The following is a 16,817-nucleotide window of genomic DNA, read 5'->3' as shown; positions in this document are numbered from 1 at the left end:
CCACCGAGGAGGGTGACAAAATGCCGGGCGGCACTCACCGCAGGGCCTGCAGTGTACCCAAGCCACACGTCTCTTCTGGGAGACACAGTGGCTTGAGCACGCACAGGGTCTGTGCTGCCCAAATGGTCCGCCTGCTGCCTCCCCCCAAGCTGTAGGGCAGCTGAGTGGGAGGAGGCAGGAAGACTCTGGAGGCCCCATGGTGAGCCCTATGGGCGCGCCACCCCAGGCACCCTAGCAGCTTCCTCTGCCACTGGGCCTATGGCACATGAGCAGATTGCTGTTGTTGTTGTTTAGTTGTTTTGCCGTGTCCGCCTCTTCGTGACCCCCTGGCCCAGAGCACGCCAGGCACTCCTGTCTTCCACTGCCTCCCGCAGTTTGGTCAAACTCATGCTGGTAGCTTCGAGAACACTGTCCCACCATCTCGCCCTCTGTCGTCCCCTTCTCCTTGTGCCCTCCATCTTTCCCAACATCAGGGTCTTTTCCAGGGAGTCTTCTCTTCTCATGAGGTGGCCAAAGTCTTGGAGCCTCAGCTTCAGGATCTGTCCTTCCAGTGAGCACTCAGGGCTGATTTCCTTCAGAATGGATAGGTTTGATCTTCTTGCAGTCCATGGGACTCTCAAGAGTCTCCTCCAGCACCAGAATTCAAAAGCATCCATTCTTCGGCGATCAGCCTTCTTTATGGTCCAACTCTCACTTCCATGCTTCACTACTGGGAAAACCATAGCTTGAACTATACGGACCTTTGTTGGCAAGGTGATGTCTCTGCTTTTTAAGATGCTGTCTAGCTTTGCCATTGCTTTTCTCCCAAGAAGCAGGCGTCTTTTAGTTTCATGACTGCTGTCATGGGCAGATAGATACCAGGAAATTAAATGCTAAGGCCAACATGGGGTGAACGAAGCAAGTCACAGTGGCCCGGTTTGCACATGACACAAAGCCAATTCAAGGCTTATCACGAGTGTGCAGACTCCCAGGGAGGAAATGGCGGCTGCTTTACTCGTCCTCTGGTCCTGCTGGCGATGTGCTGCTATGAGCTATGCCATGGTTTGGATTAGCATGTTGCACATGAGCCCAGGCGTGTGCTTTGTCTGCTACAGACAAGTGGCAAGTCACGGAACAAACCTTGGCTACAGCATGTGGTTTACCTGGAGATGACTACTCTAATAATAATAATTTTTTTTAAAAAAAAAAATATTATTTATACCCCACGCTCCCCAGCCAAGACCGGGCTCAGGGTGGCTAACGCCCGATATAAAAACAAATTGATGGAAATACAACTTAAAAACAAGATTAAAATACAACATTAACAGCCTCTAGGGAAACTGTGCCCCACCCAGAAGTTCAACAACCCCAGCTGCCATCAGACCCCCCCTCCTAGCACAGCCAATGGTCAGGGGAGTAGGTGGGAATTATAGTCCAGCAAAATCTGGAGGGAGACAGGTTCCCCATCCATGGCTCTATAGGTATGGGGAAGAAGGACGTACGATGGGTCACTCATTCATCAATCTGGCTCAGATGGTGACCCTGGAGGTTCCAGGACTTTATCCTGCTGGTGGAGGCGGGAGGGAGGGAGAAATCACACCTTTCGTCCTGAAACTTGGAGACTGAAAGATGGCTGTGGAGCACTGGGCACTACGGGGCTCAGACCACGGGTCACTGATTCCCAACGCTCTACACTGCTGGAATCGCAGGCAGGTGGAGGGAAGTGCAAGGATACTTCCAAGCCTAAATTCTCCTGGTCCTGGGAAACAGGACTTCAGAGAACCGATCCCATGCCTCTACCTGCTGCAAGCCTGGACAAACTGCTTTTGAAGGAAACCACGAGACTCTTCCACTGTATATTGAGGCCATTTGTCCCTGGCTGCCTGCCATCCTGTTAAGTCATGGGGAGTTGGGTCTTGTCAAGCGCTTGACCCTGAGCACCTGATATACACAAAAGAGATCTCTTCTTCAAGACAGCATAGAGTGAAACTGTAGCATTCACTCCCGCAAGGGGGCAGAGATGACCACTGACTTGGACTACCTAGGGCTACATTGCTCACTTGGGTAGAGCGTGAGACTCTTCTCTTGGGTAGCAGGGCTGACAAAGACCCCTCTCTGCCCCCAAACCTTGGAGAACTGCTCCCAGTTGGAGGAGACAATGCCTGGCCAGTGTAAGGCAGTTTTTTGCGTTCAGACGCTCTTACCGTAACAAACGCGTCTGCTGCCTCTTGCGGATTGACGGATTGGACTCAAAGACGTGAGGGCGTTTCCTTTTCTTGCCCGTCGCCACGGCAGCGGCAGCGGCCATTCCCACAGGGCCTGCGGACGAGAGATGGGTTTTGAATATTCGGTGGGCCACAGGCCGAAGACACTATAGGCCATAAATGCTACAGCAAGCTAATGATGAGATGCCACAGAATAGCTGAGAAGTTAAGAAAAGCTGAACAAATCCATGGACGTTTATGACATAGTTATGCACTGGTAACTTCAAGGTGGGACTGCTGCAATGCGCCCTAAGGTACCAACATATAAGACCCCGTACAGTTTCTCCTTCCAAGGCATCAGAAGCCTGCTCCACAATAACTCAGAGCAAGGGCTTCAGGGTCGCTTGCTCAGGGAAACAGGATCACTTCTGAGATATGACAGGTGCCCCCATCTGTGTTTTCCAAAAACAACTGGAGAATCTTTCGTATTGTTTCTAAAACTATAGTTGGATTTTTGTATTGTTTTCAAAACTATATTTTAGCTGAGCTTATGGTATATCTGCAAATTGCCTCACGTGAAAGGCAATTTGTAAGTTAATTAAACAATGACGATGATATTCTGCTCTGGTCAGACCTCACCTGGAGTACTGTGTCCAGTTCTGGGCACCACAGTTCAAGAAGGACACTGACAAACTGGAACGTGTCCAGAGGAGGGCAACCAAAATGGTCAAAGGCCTGGAAACGATGCCTTATGAGGAACGGCTAAGGGAGCTGGGCATGTTTAGCCTGGAGAAGAGGAGGTTAAGGGGTGATATGATAGCCATGTTCAAATATATAAAAGGATGTCACATAGAGGAGGGAGAAAGGTTGTTTTCTGCTGCTCCAGAGAAGCGGACACGGAGCAATGGATCCAAACTACAAGAAAGAAGATTCCACCTAAACATTAGGAAGAACTTCCTGACAGTAAGAGCTGTTTGACAGTGGAATTTGCTGCCAAGGAGTGTGGTGGAGTCTCCTACTTTGGAGGTCTTTAAGCAGAGGCTTGACAACCATATGTCAGGAGTGCTCTGATGGTGTTTCCTGCTTGGCAGGGGGTTGGACTCGATGGCCCTTGGGGTCTCTTCCAACTCTATGATTCTATGATTCTATTCTATGATATATTTGTTGGTCTTTAAAGTTGGCTGCAACTTTATGAATGTGTGATTCAGCTTGCTTTTCCCTCTTCCCTCCCACTCCTTTTTCCTCACGTGTCGTGCTCTTTTAGGTTGTGATATGAAGGTGGGGACTGTCTCATTTCCGTAAGCCACTCTGAGAACCTTTTTGGCTAAAGAGTGGAGTATAAATTCTTTAAATAAATAAACAGCACCATTAGACTAATACAACTATCCTTCCGGATATAATTTCAATAGCAATTATTTCACGCAGCATCTTTCTCCATGCATATGTTCCCAAAATCACCCTACAGGTTATTATTCATCGTAAACAGGATGGATTTAGAACCCTTATGAAGTTAGAACCCTAACATGGAGATATCAGATGAGAAAGAAACATTGTCAGTTGCAATTGCTGTACTGCCCTCTGCTGGTTGCAGCTTCACACTAGAAAATCTGGCTTGAGGACGTGTGTAAAATGTCCCCCAAAATCAAGATGAGTGGAGAAAGGGTTCCCATTCCCGGGACTGGTTTTTAAAGACAAGATTCCAGGGCAGTTCTGCCAGCAAGGCATGGACCGGTCAAATCACGAAAGTGTGTGTGCCTGCATTAGTCCTTTGCTCAAATGTACGATTGTTTTGAAATAAATTGCATTGCTCCTTCTTCTTAATCCTTCACTAATCAGAGCTTTTGAGGGGAGGGGTGAAGAGATCTTTTTGCTCAGTTTAACATGCTGTTTATTCAATATACTAAGAGAGAATTCGTCCACTATATGCAGATCGTTGTATAGTCAAAAGGCACCATACGATATGATACGATAATCTTTATTGTCATTGTCCCATATAGAACAACGAAACTGAAAAAATCTGCATCAGACATTCAAAACCCCACAAGCCCGCTATCCCAGCCTGGTTAGCCCCTAAAAACTCTGATACCCCATAATTAAATACAATATACTCCCAAAGAGACTACCTTACGCAGCGTTTAAAACCAAAATCGCATTTGGGTAGAAACTGTTTCTCAGGCGGCAAGTCCTAGTCTTTATAACCCTGGACCTTCTTCCAGGGGGATGCGGGTGGTGCTGTGGGTTTACCTTCCCACCGGAGCGGTACCTATTTATCTACTTGTACTTTGACAGGCTTTCAAACTGCTAGGTTGGCAGGAGCAGGGACCGAGCAACGGGAGCTCACCCCGTCGCGGGAATTCGAACCGCCGACCTTCTGATCGGCAAGCCCTAGGCTCTGTGGTTTAGACCACAGCGCCACCTTAAAATAGCTAGATGCACTTAAACTGCCCAAACTATTCAGTTGACCCTTGTGAAAAATCAACCCCGATAGAAAAAGCCCTTCCCTTTTGCACCAGTCTTGTCCACCAGGTTCCAGAAGTGACGCTCGCACCCAGGGATACGTAAATAGATTGCGGGTGGTTATCAGAACATAATCTAAAAATCGAAAAAATGAACAGGGGCAGAGTATTTTCTAAGGGTGCAGCGCTCTTTGTGAATCAAGAGGGGGTTTTTTTGTTTTTCATGCATGTTACATGCCTAAGGAACTGGAAGAAGTCTCTGTGACTGGCAAGTGAATCCCACTGAAGTCTTCTCAGAGTTTGGAGAACTTACATCCTGAAATATTAAGATGGCCACATCCTTTGACCTGGAAATGCTTTGGTGCTCAGTACAGTGGTATACCTCTGGTTGCAAACGGGATCCGTTCCGGAGGCCCATTCGCAGCATGAAAGGAACGCAACCCGCAGTGGCGCCTCTGCGCACGCGCGGGTTGCGATTCGCCGCTTCTGCGCATGATGTCATTTTGCACGTCTGCACATGCGGCAAAACCCGGAAGTGACCCTTTTTGGTACTTCCAGGTTGCCATGGGACATAACCTGAAAGAACGTAACATGAAGCGGACGTAACATGAGGTATGACTGTACAAGTATTTGCTTCTACCAAAATTTTAAAAAACCCTATGGGTATCAATTCAAGCATTTGTGGATCCCCTAAGAATTTTGAGGGACGCGGGTGGCGCTGTGGGTTAAACCACAGAGCCTAGGACTTGCTGATCAGAAGGTTGGCGGTTCGAACCCCCGCAACGGGGTGAGCTCCCGTTGCTCGGTCCCTGCTCCTGCCAACCAAGCAGTTCGAAAGCATGTCAAAGTGCAAGTAGATAAATAGGTACCTCTCCAGCGGGAAGGTAAATGGTGTTTCCGTGTGCTGCTCTGGTTCGCCAGACGCGGCTTAGTCATGCTGGCCACATGACCCGGAAGCTGTACGCCGGCTCCCTCAGCCAATAAAGTGAGATGAGCGCCGCAATCCCAGAGTCGTCCACGACTTGACCTAACGGTCAGGGGTCCCTTTACCTTTAAGAATTTTGGGCCTCCTCCTTGGGCACCTGTGGCCAACTCTGCACTTCCTAGTCAAGTCTTGATGTGAAAGAGAGGAAGAAATGCTATGCCCCTTTAGGGCACATGGGGCAAGTGGGGGAAAACAGGATAGGGCGCCAGCAATGTACCTGCAGCGGCCAGGTGGGCGGTCACCTCATCAGTAGCCGTGGAGTTGAGGATGTCCGAGTCGTCGTAGGAAGTGTCCTCGGGGGAAGAGGGTGAGTCTTCGTCCGCACTGAGCATGCTGTGCTCCGTGTACGTGGCCACGTGGACCTGCTGCACCTGTTGGGCCACCGCGTGGGCCTCGATGGTGGCCATGTGCTCCGTCTGCGTCACCGTGTGTTCCTCCATCGGTAGCTACTGCTAGAGGAAAGGAGATACAGGAGGGGAGAGAAATCAGGCGGAGGAAGAAAAAGTGAAGTCTGAAATATCCATTCCTGACACTTATTTCAAAGATCAGAACCTAGAACAGGTGGGGATCTTGAAGAGGTGGAATCACAGGTGGGAAAAGCACTGGTGTGCTTAGGACCTGCTTGTGGGAGCCCCAGAGGCATCTTGTTGGCCACTGTAAGTACAGGGCTGGGTGGGCCTTTGATCTGCTCCAACAGTCAAGCCTCTCTTATGTTCTTATGACTGCTGACCCTGCATTGCGACCTGACTGGCTGATGTGACTGTCTCCCTCCCCCTAGATTCAGGTAGGCAGCCGTGTTGGTCTGACAGTAGAAATATAGAAGAAAATAAAAATTGCCCAGTAGCACCTTAGAGACCAACTAAGTTTGTTCTTGGTATGAGCTTTCGTGTGCATTCGAAAGCTCATACCAAGAAGAAACTTAGTTGGTCTCTAAGGTGCTACTGGACATTTTTTTTATTTTTTATATATATCCCCTCTCCCTATTCATAGAATCATAGAATTATAGAGTTGGAAGGGACTCTGTGGGTCATCTATTCTAACCCCCTGCAGTGCAGGAATCTCAGCTAAAGCATCCATGACAGAGGGCCACCCAACCTCTGCTTAGAAACCTCCAAGGAAGGAGAGTCCACAACCTCCTGAGGGAGACTGTCAATAATAATAATAATAATAATAATAATAATAATAATAATAATAATAATAATAATATATTTATTATACCCCGCCCATCTGGCTAGGTTTCCCCAGTCATTCTGGGTGGCTTTCAACAAAAAATTAAAATACAATAGTCTCTTAAACATTAAAAGCTTCCCTAAGCAGGGCTGCCTTCAGATGTCTTCTAAAAGTCTGGTAGTTGTTCTTCTCTTTGACAACTGGTGGGGGGGCATTCCACAGGGCGGGCGCTACCACCGAGAAGGCCCTCTGCCTGGTTCCCTGTAACTTGGCTTCTTGCAGTGAGGGAACCGCCAGAAGGCCTTTGGCGCTGGACCTGAGTGTCCGGGCTGAACGATGGGGGTGGAGACGCTCCTTCAGGTATACTGGATTTATAATTAAAAGACAAGGAAGGGCTCCTCTTTCAGACATCAGAGCAACCCCTCTTCAGGGGCGTAATCTAAAACCCGAAGTTAAAAGGGCACTGTAACTTAAAATCCTAAAGAACAGGATGAAGGTCTCATTCAGTATTCATGCGTTTCCTTTCCCAAGCAGTCAGGTTTCATGTTATACATGTGGTGTGAAGGTCGCTAATGCACCTTAAACCATTGGGTTGTGCCCTGATTATTCACCGTTATAACATAGGCAGTGTGGCTCATCGGATGTACAAACCAGGCATGATCCTTCAGGGGCAATCTGTTGGGGGCTGAATGCTGGCAGTAAGTTAGGCCAGAGCCAAGTGGACCACTTCACTTTCTCTACCACCCGCCCCACCGTAGTACCAGGAGAAGGAAGATCAGTCTCGCCAGAGGTCTGAACTAATGCAGTCATACCTTGGGTTACAGCCGCTTCAGGTTGCGTTTTTTCGGGTTACAGACCGCCGAAACCCGGAAGTACCGAAACGGGTTACTTCCAGGTTTTGGCGGCCGCACATGCACAGAAGCGCTAAATCGCGCTTTGCACATGTGCAGAAGCGCCGAATCGCAACCCGCACGTGCACAGACGCAGGTTGCGAACGCTGTGGGTTGCGGACATGCATCCCGCACGGATCAGGTTCGCAACCTGAGCGTCCACTGTAATTGCTTGCAGGACATCCCCACTCCTTCCATCGCTTTATTAATGTAAGAACATAAGAAAAGCCTGCTGGATCAGGCCAGCGGCCAGTCATGCCCAGAATCCTGTTCTCACAGTGGCCAACCAGATCCCTGTGGGAAACCCAGAAGCAGGATCCGGGCGCAAGAGAAACTCTTCCCCTCCTGTGATTTCTTGCAGCCGATATTCGGAATCATTGCTGCCTCCCAACTTTGGAAGCAGAGCAGAGCCTTCATAGCTAATAGCCACTGGAGTCATCTCCTCCATTAATTTGTCTAATCCTCTCTTAAAACTGTCCAAGTCAGTCGCCGTGACTGTCTCTTGTGGGAGGGAGTTCCATAGTTCAACTATGTGCAGCGTGGAAGAAATACCTTCTTTTTTTCTGTCCTGAACCAACACTCAGCTTCGTTGGATATCCACAAGTTCAGAGTGGTGCATGCTCTGGTTATCTCCCACTTGGAGTACTGCAATGCACTCTACATGGGGATACCTTTGAAGGTGACCTGGAAACTGCAATTAATCCAGAATGCGGCAGCTAGACTGGTAACTGGGAGCGACTACCGAGAAAACATAACACCGGTCTTGAAAGACCTGCACTGGCTCCCAGTACGTTTCCGAGCACAATTCAAAGTGTTGGTGCTGACCTTGAAAGCCATAAACGGCCTCGGTCCAGTATATCTGAAGGTTACAGGGAACCAGGCAGAGGGCCTTCTCAGTAGTGGTGCCCTCGCTGTGGAATGCCCTCCCATGAGATGTCAAAGAGAACAACAACTACCAGACTTTTAGAAGACATCTGAAGGCAGCCCTCTTTAGGGAAGCTTTTAATGTTTGATGCATTACTGTATTTTAATATTTTGTTGGAAGCCGCCCAGAGTGGCTGGGGAAGCCCAGCCAGATGGGCAGGGTATTAATAATAATAATAATAATAATAATAATAATAATAATAATAATAACAACAACAACAACAACAACAACAACAACAACAACAACAACAACAACAATAAATAAGTCTTGCAAGAAAGGGAGAAAGACTTCTCTGCATTCTCTATGCCAGGCTTCCTCAAACTTGGCCCTCCAGATGTTTTTGAGACTACAATTCCCATCATCCCTGACCACTGGTCCTGCCAGCTAGGGATCATGGGAGTTGTAGGCCAAAAACATCTGGAGGGCTGAGTTTGAGGAAGCCTGCTCTGTGCCATAGCACAATTTTTATGAATTTCTATCATGTCCACCCTTTCTTCATGGAGGAACTCCATCTCCTTGATCATTTTCGATTACCCTTTTCTGAACCTTCTGCAACACTGCAATGTCCTTTTTAAGTTGTGGCTATTAGAACTATACACAATATTCCAACTGCAGTTGCTCAATAGGTTTGTATTATGGCATTATAATACTGACAGTTTTTATTTTCAGTCCCTTTCCTAATGATCCCTAGCAACAGAAAGCAACCACAAACACAGAACGAGATTTCTAAGAATACTTCAGAATGGAGAGCAGATGTGGGGGTGGAATAGGAAATTGGCCTTTGTATCCTTTGCCTTGGTTCCGTGTCCGTTTTCTAAGATGCTGCTTTGCCAAGTTTTTTTTTTTATAATAAATATATGAAACACACAAAACACTGCAGTTGCACTGTATAAAAAGAATCACAGAACGCTAAAAGCTAACAATCCATTTTCTTTGTAACAACAAAGGCTAATTAGCCTTCAGTCGCCAATTAGTACCAGCAAGTTTGGTAAGATTACTGATGGGGTTACATAACTAGAAGCTTATGTTACAAGGCTGTGTGGGTAGAAAATGCAGGTGCTAAAAATTACCTGTTCTTAAACTGATAAAATTTAGTGAAAACATAATGCGAAAATACAGCTTTTGTGCTCATCGAGCTGTGCGCATAGCTCAAAATGCTTGAGAACCTAACGTTGGGTGGACAATATGAGAGATGGATGGGGCCATGCTCTGGTGTGGTCCAGAAAAACTTCAACCAAACCTGTGGGTACCATCTGATGCTGATTGCAGACATCCGTTTGTGCAACTCTCTCCTCTCCCCTGAAGCCGCCCTGCCCAACATCTTCTCCAGAAGTTTGGAGGACTTTCTGGAGCAGATTGTGAGGGTGCCCATGGAGAGGAAAGTAAAGTCCCTTTTTTAAGTAGAACTCCCCAGGCTCAGTGTCTGGATGCAACTCCACTTGTTTACCCAGACATGCGAACAGAATTTGGGTTGTTCTGAAATACGGGTAAAGGTAAAGGGACCCCTGACCATTAGGTCCAGTCGTGGCCGACTCTGGGGTTGTGGCGCTCATCTCGCTTTACTGGCCGAGGGAGCTTCTGGGTCATGTGGCCAGCATGACTAAGCCGCTTCTGGTGAACCAGAGCAGCACACAGAAACGCTGTTTACCTTCCCGCCAGAGCGGTACCTACTTATCTACTTGGCACTTTGACGTGCTTTCGAACTGCTAGGTTGGCAGGAGCAGGGACCGAGCAACGGGAGCTCACCCCGTCGTGGGGATTCGAACCGCCAACTTTCTGATCAGCAAGTCCTAGGGTCTGTGGTTTAGCCCACAGCGCCATCCGTGTCCCCGAAATATGGGTACCATATCCTTAATTCCCCAAGAACTCTAGTGCTGGTGAAGGGCGGGGGGGGCGGCGTGTTCAAGGATTCAAACCCTTTTACAGCATTTTTCATCGCTTGGGTAGGGGAAGCAGACGACTGCTGCAGAGGTCTCAGACTCCACAGGTGCACATGAATGCTCAATTGAGGGAGGCTGGAGATGGTTCGTATGGAGGACTCTTGAAGGCCTCTGTGGAGCCATACAGTTCACTCTGTGGTGTGGAAAGGACAGACGGATGTGCCTCTCTGAAAGCCAAATTATCTAGATTTTGCACTGCCCGATAACTGAGTGAATTGGGCAATAAGTGAGGCAAGGATTTGGGATGGGGCTGGTTTGTCTAGCTATGGAGAGAGGCCAGAGAGTTCTGCTCTGCTCACTGTGGCAGGCATCCTCCAAACAATTCAGTAGCACCCCTTAAATTAAAGTTTTCAAGTTAATCATGGAATCATAATGAGTTGGAAAGGGACCACAAGAGTCATCTAGTCCAATTACTTGAAAAGCAGGAAACTTTTGCCCAACGTGGGACTCTGAGATTAAGAGCCTCATGATCTAATGTTCCAAGTCTCTTCCATATCCTGCTCCATTTATTCCCCAAAGACTACTTCCATTGATGCACTGATGTGGTTTTTATGTTGATCTTTGCCCCGAGACCTCCGGGTATAGGGCGGCATATAAATTCAATAAATAATAATAATGCATAACAGCCAGAGAATTGACGCTTGTCGGATGAGCGTTTGGCTGAAGGTTGTGGCAGTATAACTGGAGGCTGCCAAGCTGTGCTCTTGATTCCAGAGAAGAACTGTCAAGAGGGGCACCTGCTCAGAAGGTGGCAGAGATCAAGTTTGTGGGCAAGGATAGCCTGAACCAAGAGGCTTCTACTGCAGTTAGGAGGGGTGTTGGTAGAAGTTGACAGATAACATGCGGAAATGCAAGAACTGACCATTTCGAAAGAGGTGTGGTGCACGTTGCATTATTATTATTATTATTATTATTATTATTATTATTATTATTATTATTATTATTATTATTATTATTATATCTCTACCCATGCCTCCCTTTAGCTTGTCCCCAGGACCTGCCCCACATTGCCAGAGCCTGGCTCATCATGTGTGACCAAGGAGAAACGAAGGATACGCCTCAAATATCTGAGCAATACCAGTACCGAACTGTCTAACAGCCTTCCGCAAACTGGTTCCCTCCAGATGTTTTGGACATGCTAGCTGGGGCTGATGGGAGCTGTAGTCAAGAACATCAGGAGGGGAAGGAATGGCCTAGCACTCCTGTACAGATACATTACACATTTGTTTCTTCAAGCGCTGGATGATTTATTGTGTCTGAAGTCTTGGGGTGGGGGCTCCTGTTCACAACTGACACTGACAAGTGAGGGAAAGTGTTGAGAACATGTTCAGGGCATTCTTCGTTGCACCATGCCTTCTTTTGACTAGAAGCAGCACCAATTTTTTATTCACTGAAGAGCAGAAAAAGGTTCCAGGCATTATCAAGAATTTTGTTTAACCAGCCAAGAACTCTCTGAATTGCACCTGTCCAAGAATTTGGGGCTGTCTTTAAAATGTCTCCTTGCATTGCATTATGTAAGAGTAAACTATCTGTTCTTTAATGCTTTTTTTAGAAAAGGCTAACTCTTCAAACCAAGTTAAAAAGGCATTGGGGAATTAACAGATGCTCGGAAACCAAGCACTTCAGAAGGGCGAGAATTGAGCAACCTTTGATTAGCATGCCATAAATTGCAGGTGAGGAACTTCAAGCCCCAGGCCTCCCTGCCTGGGTCCATGGGAATCTCCCCAGGCAGAACAAGCCTTCCTCAGCCCTATCTCCTCTCCTCTCCTTGGGGCACACATCTCATCAGCCCTACTTCATAATCCCTCTTGGCTGCCAGGATTTAGAATAGAGAGGGGTGTGGGTGGGTGTAGAAACAGGCCTTCTATATAAAGGCAAAATTCATTCATTGCTCCGCCTACTTTTGCCTCTGGCCCCACACCACTGTGGCATGTGGCCCCTGGACGCTTGCACAGATGGGTACGTGTGAAAAAGGTTCCCCACTCCGGCCGTAAATGTGACCAAAGCTGCTCATAATTGGTCCTATGCCAGGGGTCAGCAAACTTTTTCAGCAGGGAACCGGTCCACTGTCCCTCAGACTTTGTTGGGGGCCGGACTATATTTGGGGGGGGGGGATTAACGAATTCCTATGCCCCACAAATAACCCAGAGATGCATTTTAAATAAAAGTACACATTCTACTCATATAAAAACACGCTGATTCCCGGTCCGTCCGCGGGCCGGATTGAGAAGGTAATCACCGGGCTGGATCCGGCCCGTGGGCCTTAGTTTGCCTACCCATGCACTATAGCAAAGTGCCTCTTAACCTCCACCCTCAATGGGGGCAAATCTGTCGCCCAGAGCACCATTTCCCAAACCCCTGGAAATGCAGCATGGTCAGTTACACTTTACTAGTTGAACATTTTAACTCAAGACATTTCGCTATGTTGAGTTAAATCTTTATATAAAAATGTACACAACGTACCCCCCCCCCCGCCCAAAAGGTCTGATAGTTCTCCTCTTTCAGCAGTCAAGATCTGCAGGTTTTGGAAAACAGCAGACTTGAGGCAGTCAATTTGCAGCCAGCATAAACTTCAAGCATTATTCTAAGCCCACCCATGCCTTGATTCCAAGTCCACCCACTTTGGAAAACAACAATCTCTACCAAAGTCAAGATGGCCCAATATCCTATTTTAACCAGTCAAGCAAATATTACTTTTGAGCTGAAGTATTTCTCTCACCTTCATATGTCAGCTATGTGATATGGAAATATTCATAGCCAGTAGCTGATTGGGGGCTGTGTGAAAACAAACAAGCCAGTTACCAGGATTGGGGCAATGGTGCCTTCTGTGTGCACTGCCTGCCTAGAAACCTCTCCCCAAAATATCACACCTACAGGACTGACATTTTCAAAGCACAGTCCCTGCTAGCAGCATATTTTAAAAGAAGATAGTCACAGTCTTGAAAAAGAAGAAAAAACAGTCTGGGCTGCTAGCGAAAAGGAGAGGGGAATACAAAGCAGCTCTTTGTTTTAAGTAAGTTAACAGCAAAATGGCTGTTGGATTTTGGCATCGGAGAAAATTCTCATTAGCAAGCGCTCTGAGCTGCTTGCCTGAAGACAGGTCTTGATACAGGGCAGCCGGGCAATTTAAAACAATTGTCCCTCCTCAAAGAGAAAGGCGGCCGCATAATATGTACTTGCATGTACCAGCTGAACAAGCGAAGAATGCTGAAAGAACAGGGCACCCCAACACACACAAACACCCTGCTGTCCTTTATCAGGCGCTGATCTCTGACATTGCAAGGATGAGGTGTCTGTAAGAACTGGGACTGATCCCAGGAAGTGAAGCTGGGAAGGCTAAAGAGAGCCCAACCAAAGGCTCAAGAAAAAAGAATTGCCTTCCATTAATTCCTCCTCCAAAAATAAATAGGAGCAGGTTGTGGCTTATCTTCTTGCTAACACACTTCCAGAGTACAGGGGCCAGCACTGAGGAGGCCCTGAGATCTGTCCGCTTCTTTCCTGTCTGATCTCATCTATATTATATCATCTATATGATCTCATATTATAAGGATGATATCATAACCAGAACCCAGGAAGGGTGAAATGGAGATTGATGATCCTGAGAGGTGTTGGGCTCAGGCTGTTTCCAGTTGAACACAAAGTGAAGACTGATGATCTGTGCCCTCAGCTGTACTCGGACATAGAAGTAGTTGTCAGACACCATTGTCAGACAGAACAACACTATGACATTTATAGTTCTTACACATGTGCACCTGGACACAAGATTTGTGAAGTCTTTCACAGATTTCCTGAATTTGCAGGACAGGGAGCCTCTCTGTCCGTCACAGTGCAAAAGAGTAGCACAGCTCTTCCAGATTCATAGCTCCTTTACATGTTCAGGGTTATATTCAAAGTAGTGCTAAGTAACCACTCCTCAAGGATTTCCAGTTGTGCAATCCAGTTGTCCTCCTCCTGCCCTCCTCAAATCTGCTCGGGGGGGGGGTTGGTGGGGGGGAATCCAATGCCGATTTAGGGGATGGGGGAGGGAGAAGTCCTGTTGCAAAAGCATAAATCCTTGCATTGACAGATGGGTCCTTAGCATTATGTTGGTGACAAGATCATAAGGAGCTGTGACTCCTAATGACTGCTTAAGATGTAAAGTGGGAATGAACTTGGGCTGCAATTGTATGAAATCTCACTGAACTCAGTGTGACACGTACACTGGTAAAGGCTTTCTGGGAAATGATATATATGAGTTAAAGACAATGTTTAAAAATACATTTGTCAAAAAACCAGAAGCCTTTTTACTAGGACTCAGCAGTTCTCAACCTGTGGGTCCCCAGATGTTGTTGGACCACAACTCCCATCATCCCTGAGCTCTGGCCTTGCTAGCTAGGGGGTAATGGGAGTTGTAGTTCAACAACATCTGGGGACCTACAGGTTGAGAAAGGCTGTACTAGGTATTATAGGTGAAGTGTTCCCAAGAGAAGATAAAAGACTTTTTATGCACGCAACAACGACAGCAGGAATGCTACTAGCCCAGAGGTGGAAGGAAGGAGAAGTACCAACAAAAGAATGGCAGATGAAACGAATGGAGTTTGTGGAAATGGCAAAACTGATGGGGAAGATCCAAAACCAGGAAGATCAGGCATTTTCTAAAGACTGGAGTAAATTTGTAATTTACCTAAAAGACCACTGTAAAAAATAAAAATCTTTGGCAGGCATGTAAAGACACTTGTAATGTGGAATTTTTTAATGGTAATTATAGCTACAGAATAGATAGATAATGGTAAAAGATGCAGTAAATTTAATCTTAAAGATGGAACCCATGGAGGGAGGGAAAGGGGGTCTAAGGGTTCGAAAGAACTCTGTATTTTAATGTTTGAAATCGTTTTGTTTTATAATTTTTTTCTTCAAAAACTTAATAAAAATTTGTATGCATATACAGTCATACCTCTTGTTACGTTTGCTTCAGGTTAAATCTTTTCAGGTTGCATCCTGCAGCGACCCGGAAGTACCAGAAAGGGTTACTTCCGGGTTTCACTGCTCACGCATGCGCTCAAAATGATGTCACGCGCATGTGCAGAAGCGGCAAATCGCGACCCACACACACGGGTTGCGATCTGCTCATGTTGCGAACGGGGCTCTGGAACGGATCCCGTATGCAACCAGAGGTACCACACTATATATGTATAAAATATGTATAAATGTGTACTAACCCTTGAATAGACACACACACAAGGCTAGCCTGTAGGTCCTCAGCCACATACTAGGGGTGGGGTGAACCCACTGAACCCTTGGAAACTCAACACATCTATGGAGGATGTCTGTACCCCTCTACTCGAAGCTAGAGAGCAACATGGCATCATAGCAAGCAAGTAAAAAGCACACGCACTGGACCTGGACATTACTCAGCCAGTAGGCCCAAAACTATGCCTAAAACTCATTAGTGGGGAAAGCATGTGGAATCAGACCAAGTATGTGACAAGCTGTCATGGCCTATGTTAGCAGCTGGACAAAGCTCAGTGGTGGCAGGTCTCATTTTAAAACATCTGTTGACAAAGATCTCTGCCTAAGACCCTTAAGCGCTGCTGCCACAGTAGACAATACTGGGCTAAATAAACCAGTGGTCAGACTACGCACCATGCGCCTTCATGTGCAAGTTCAGGAATCTACGGCAGACTTGGGGGCCAAAGCAACCCCTGAATTCTGTTCCGTTCACAGATTCTTTTACATGTGCAGCTTGTTGACTTGGGGTTGTTGTGCCCTGTCCTCTGCCAGCCTCATATTTGTGATGGTGCAAGGGTGAGAGTTTAAAATGCTATGCTGGAACACCACACCCAGGCTTGGGAGACCGGTGCCCCAATGCCACTGGAAACAAGACCATGACAAAAGTATTACGGTTGGGTGGGGCAACGGTAAGACAAAAGTTAAAAGCAAAAGTACAGCCCCTCTAGCTAACAGACTGAATGATAAGAGACCATGACAGAAGACGGAAGTATAGACTGTGGAAAGAAATCATCTCTGTTTTCTGGAAACAGGGCCTGCTTATTACAACACTCTCAATGCTATGGTGAAATCAGGTAAACGACCCTTTGATTTGTACCATTAAGTATTTCTCTCCCCCCCCCCAATATAACAGAATTATGAGCAATAAACATAACTAATTTTTCTCCCACCAGCATCCTTATTTGCTATACAGTGGTACCTCTACTTACGAATGTGATCTGTTTCAGGGTGCCTTTTGCACCTCGAAAAGTCTGTAAGTAGAGCGTTGCTACTGCGCGTG

The 16,817-nt window shown here is 46.9% G+C and overlaps 1 protein-coding gene across 5 annotated transcripts in view; it reads right to left on the bottom strand.

Moving 5' to 3' along the window:
- The window catches only part of NRF1 (nuclear respiratory factor 1), a 79,967-nt gene that overhangs the window by 57,597 nt on the left and 5,553 nt on the right, over window positions 1–16,817 (bottom strand). For 4 of the 5 annotated variants that reach the window (XM_081210237.1, XM_081210234.1, XM_081210236.1 and 1 more), the window contains exons 2-3: window positions 5,842–6,076; window positions 2,184–2,298 (exon numbers count right to left, since the gene is read on the bottom strand). In XM_081210237.1, coding sequence (XP_081066363.1) covers window positions 2,184–2,298; window positions 5,842–6,064 — 338 coding nt within the window. In that variant the 5' untranslated portion in view covers window positions 6,065–6,076. The remainder of the gene's footprint in view (window positions 1–2,183; window positions 2,299–5,841; window positions 6,077–16,817) is intronic. The other variant, XM_081210235.1, reaches the window with a different exon arrangement.

The sequence above is a fragment of the Podarcis bocagei genome, assembly GCF_964188305.1.
Source record: "Podarcis bocagei genome assembly, chromosome: 10".
NCBI classification, from domain to species: Eukaryota; Metazoa; Chordata; class Lepidosauria; order Squamata; family Lacertidae; genus Podarcis; species Podarcis bocagei.
The sequence above is the reverse complement of the archived record's forward strand: the minus strand, read 5'-3'. Positions and strand labels throughout refer to the sequence as shown.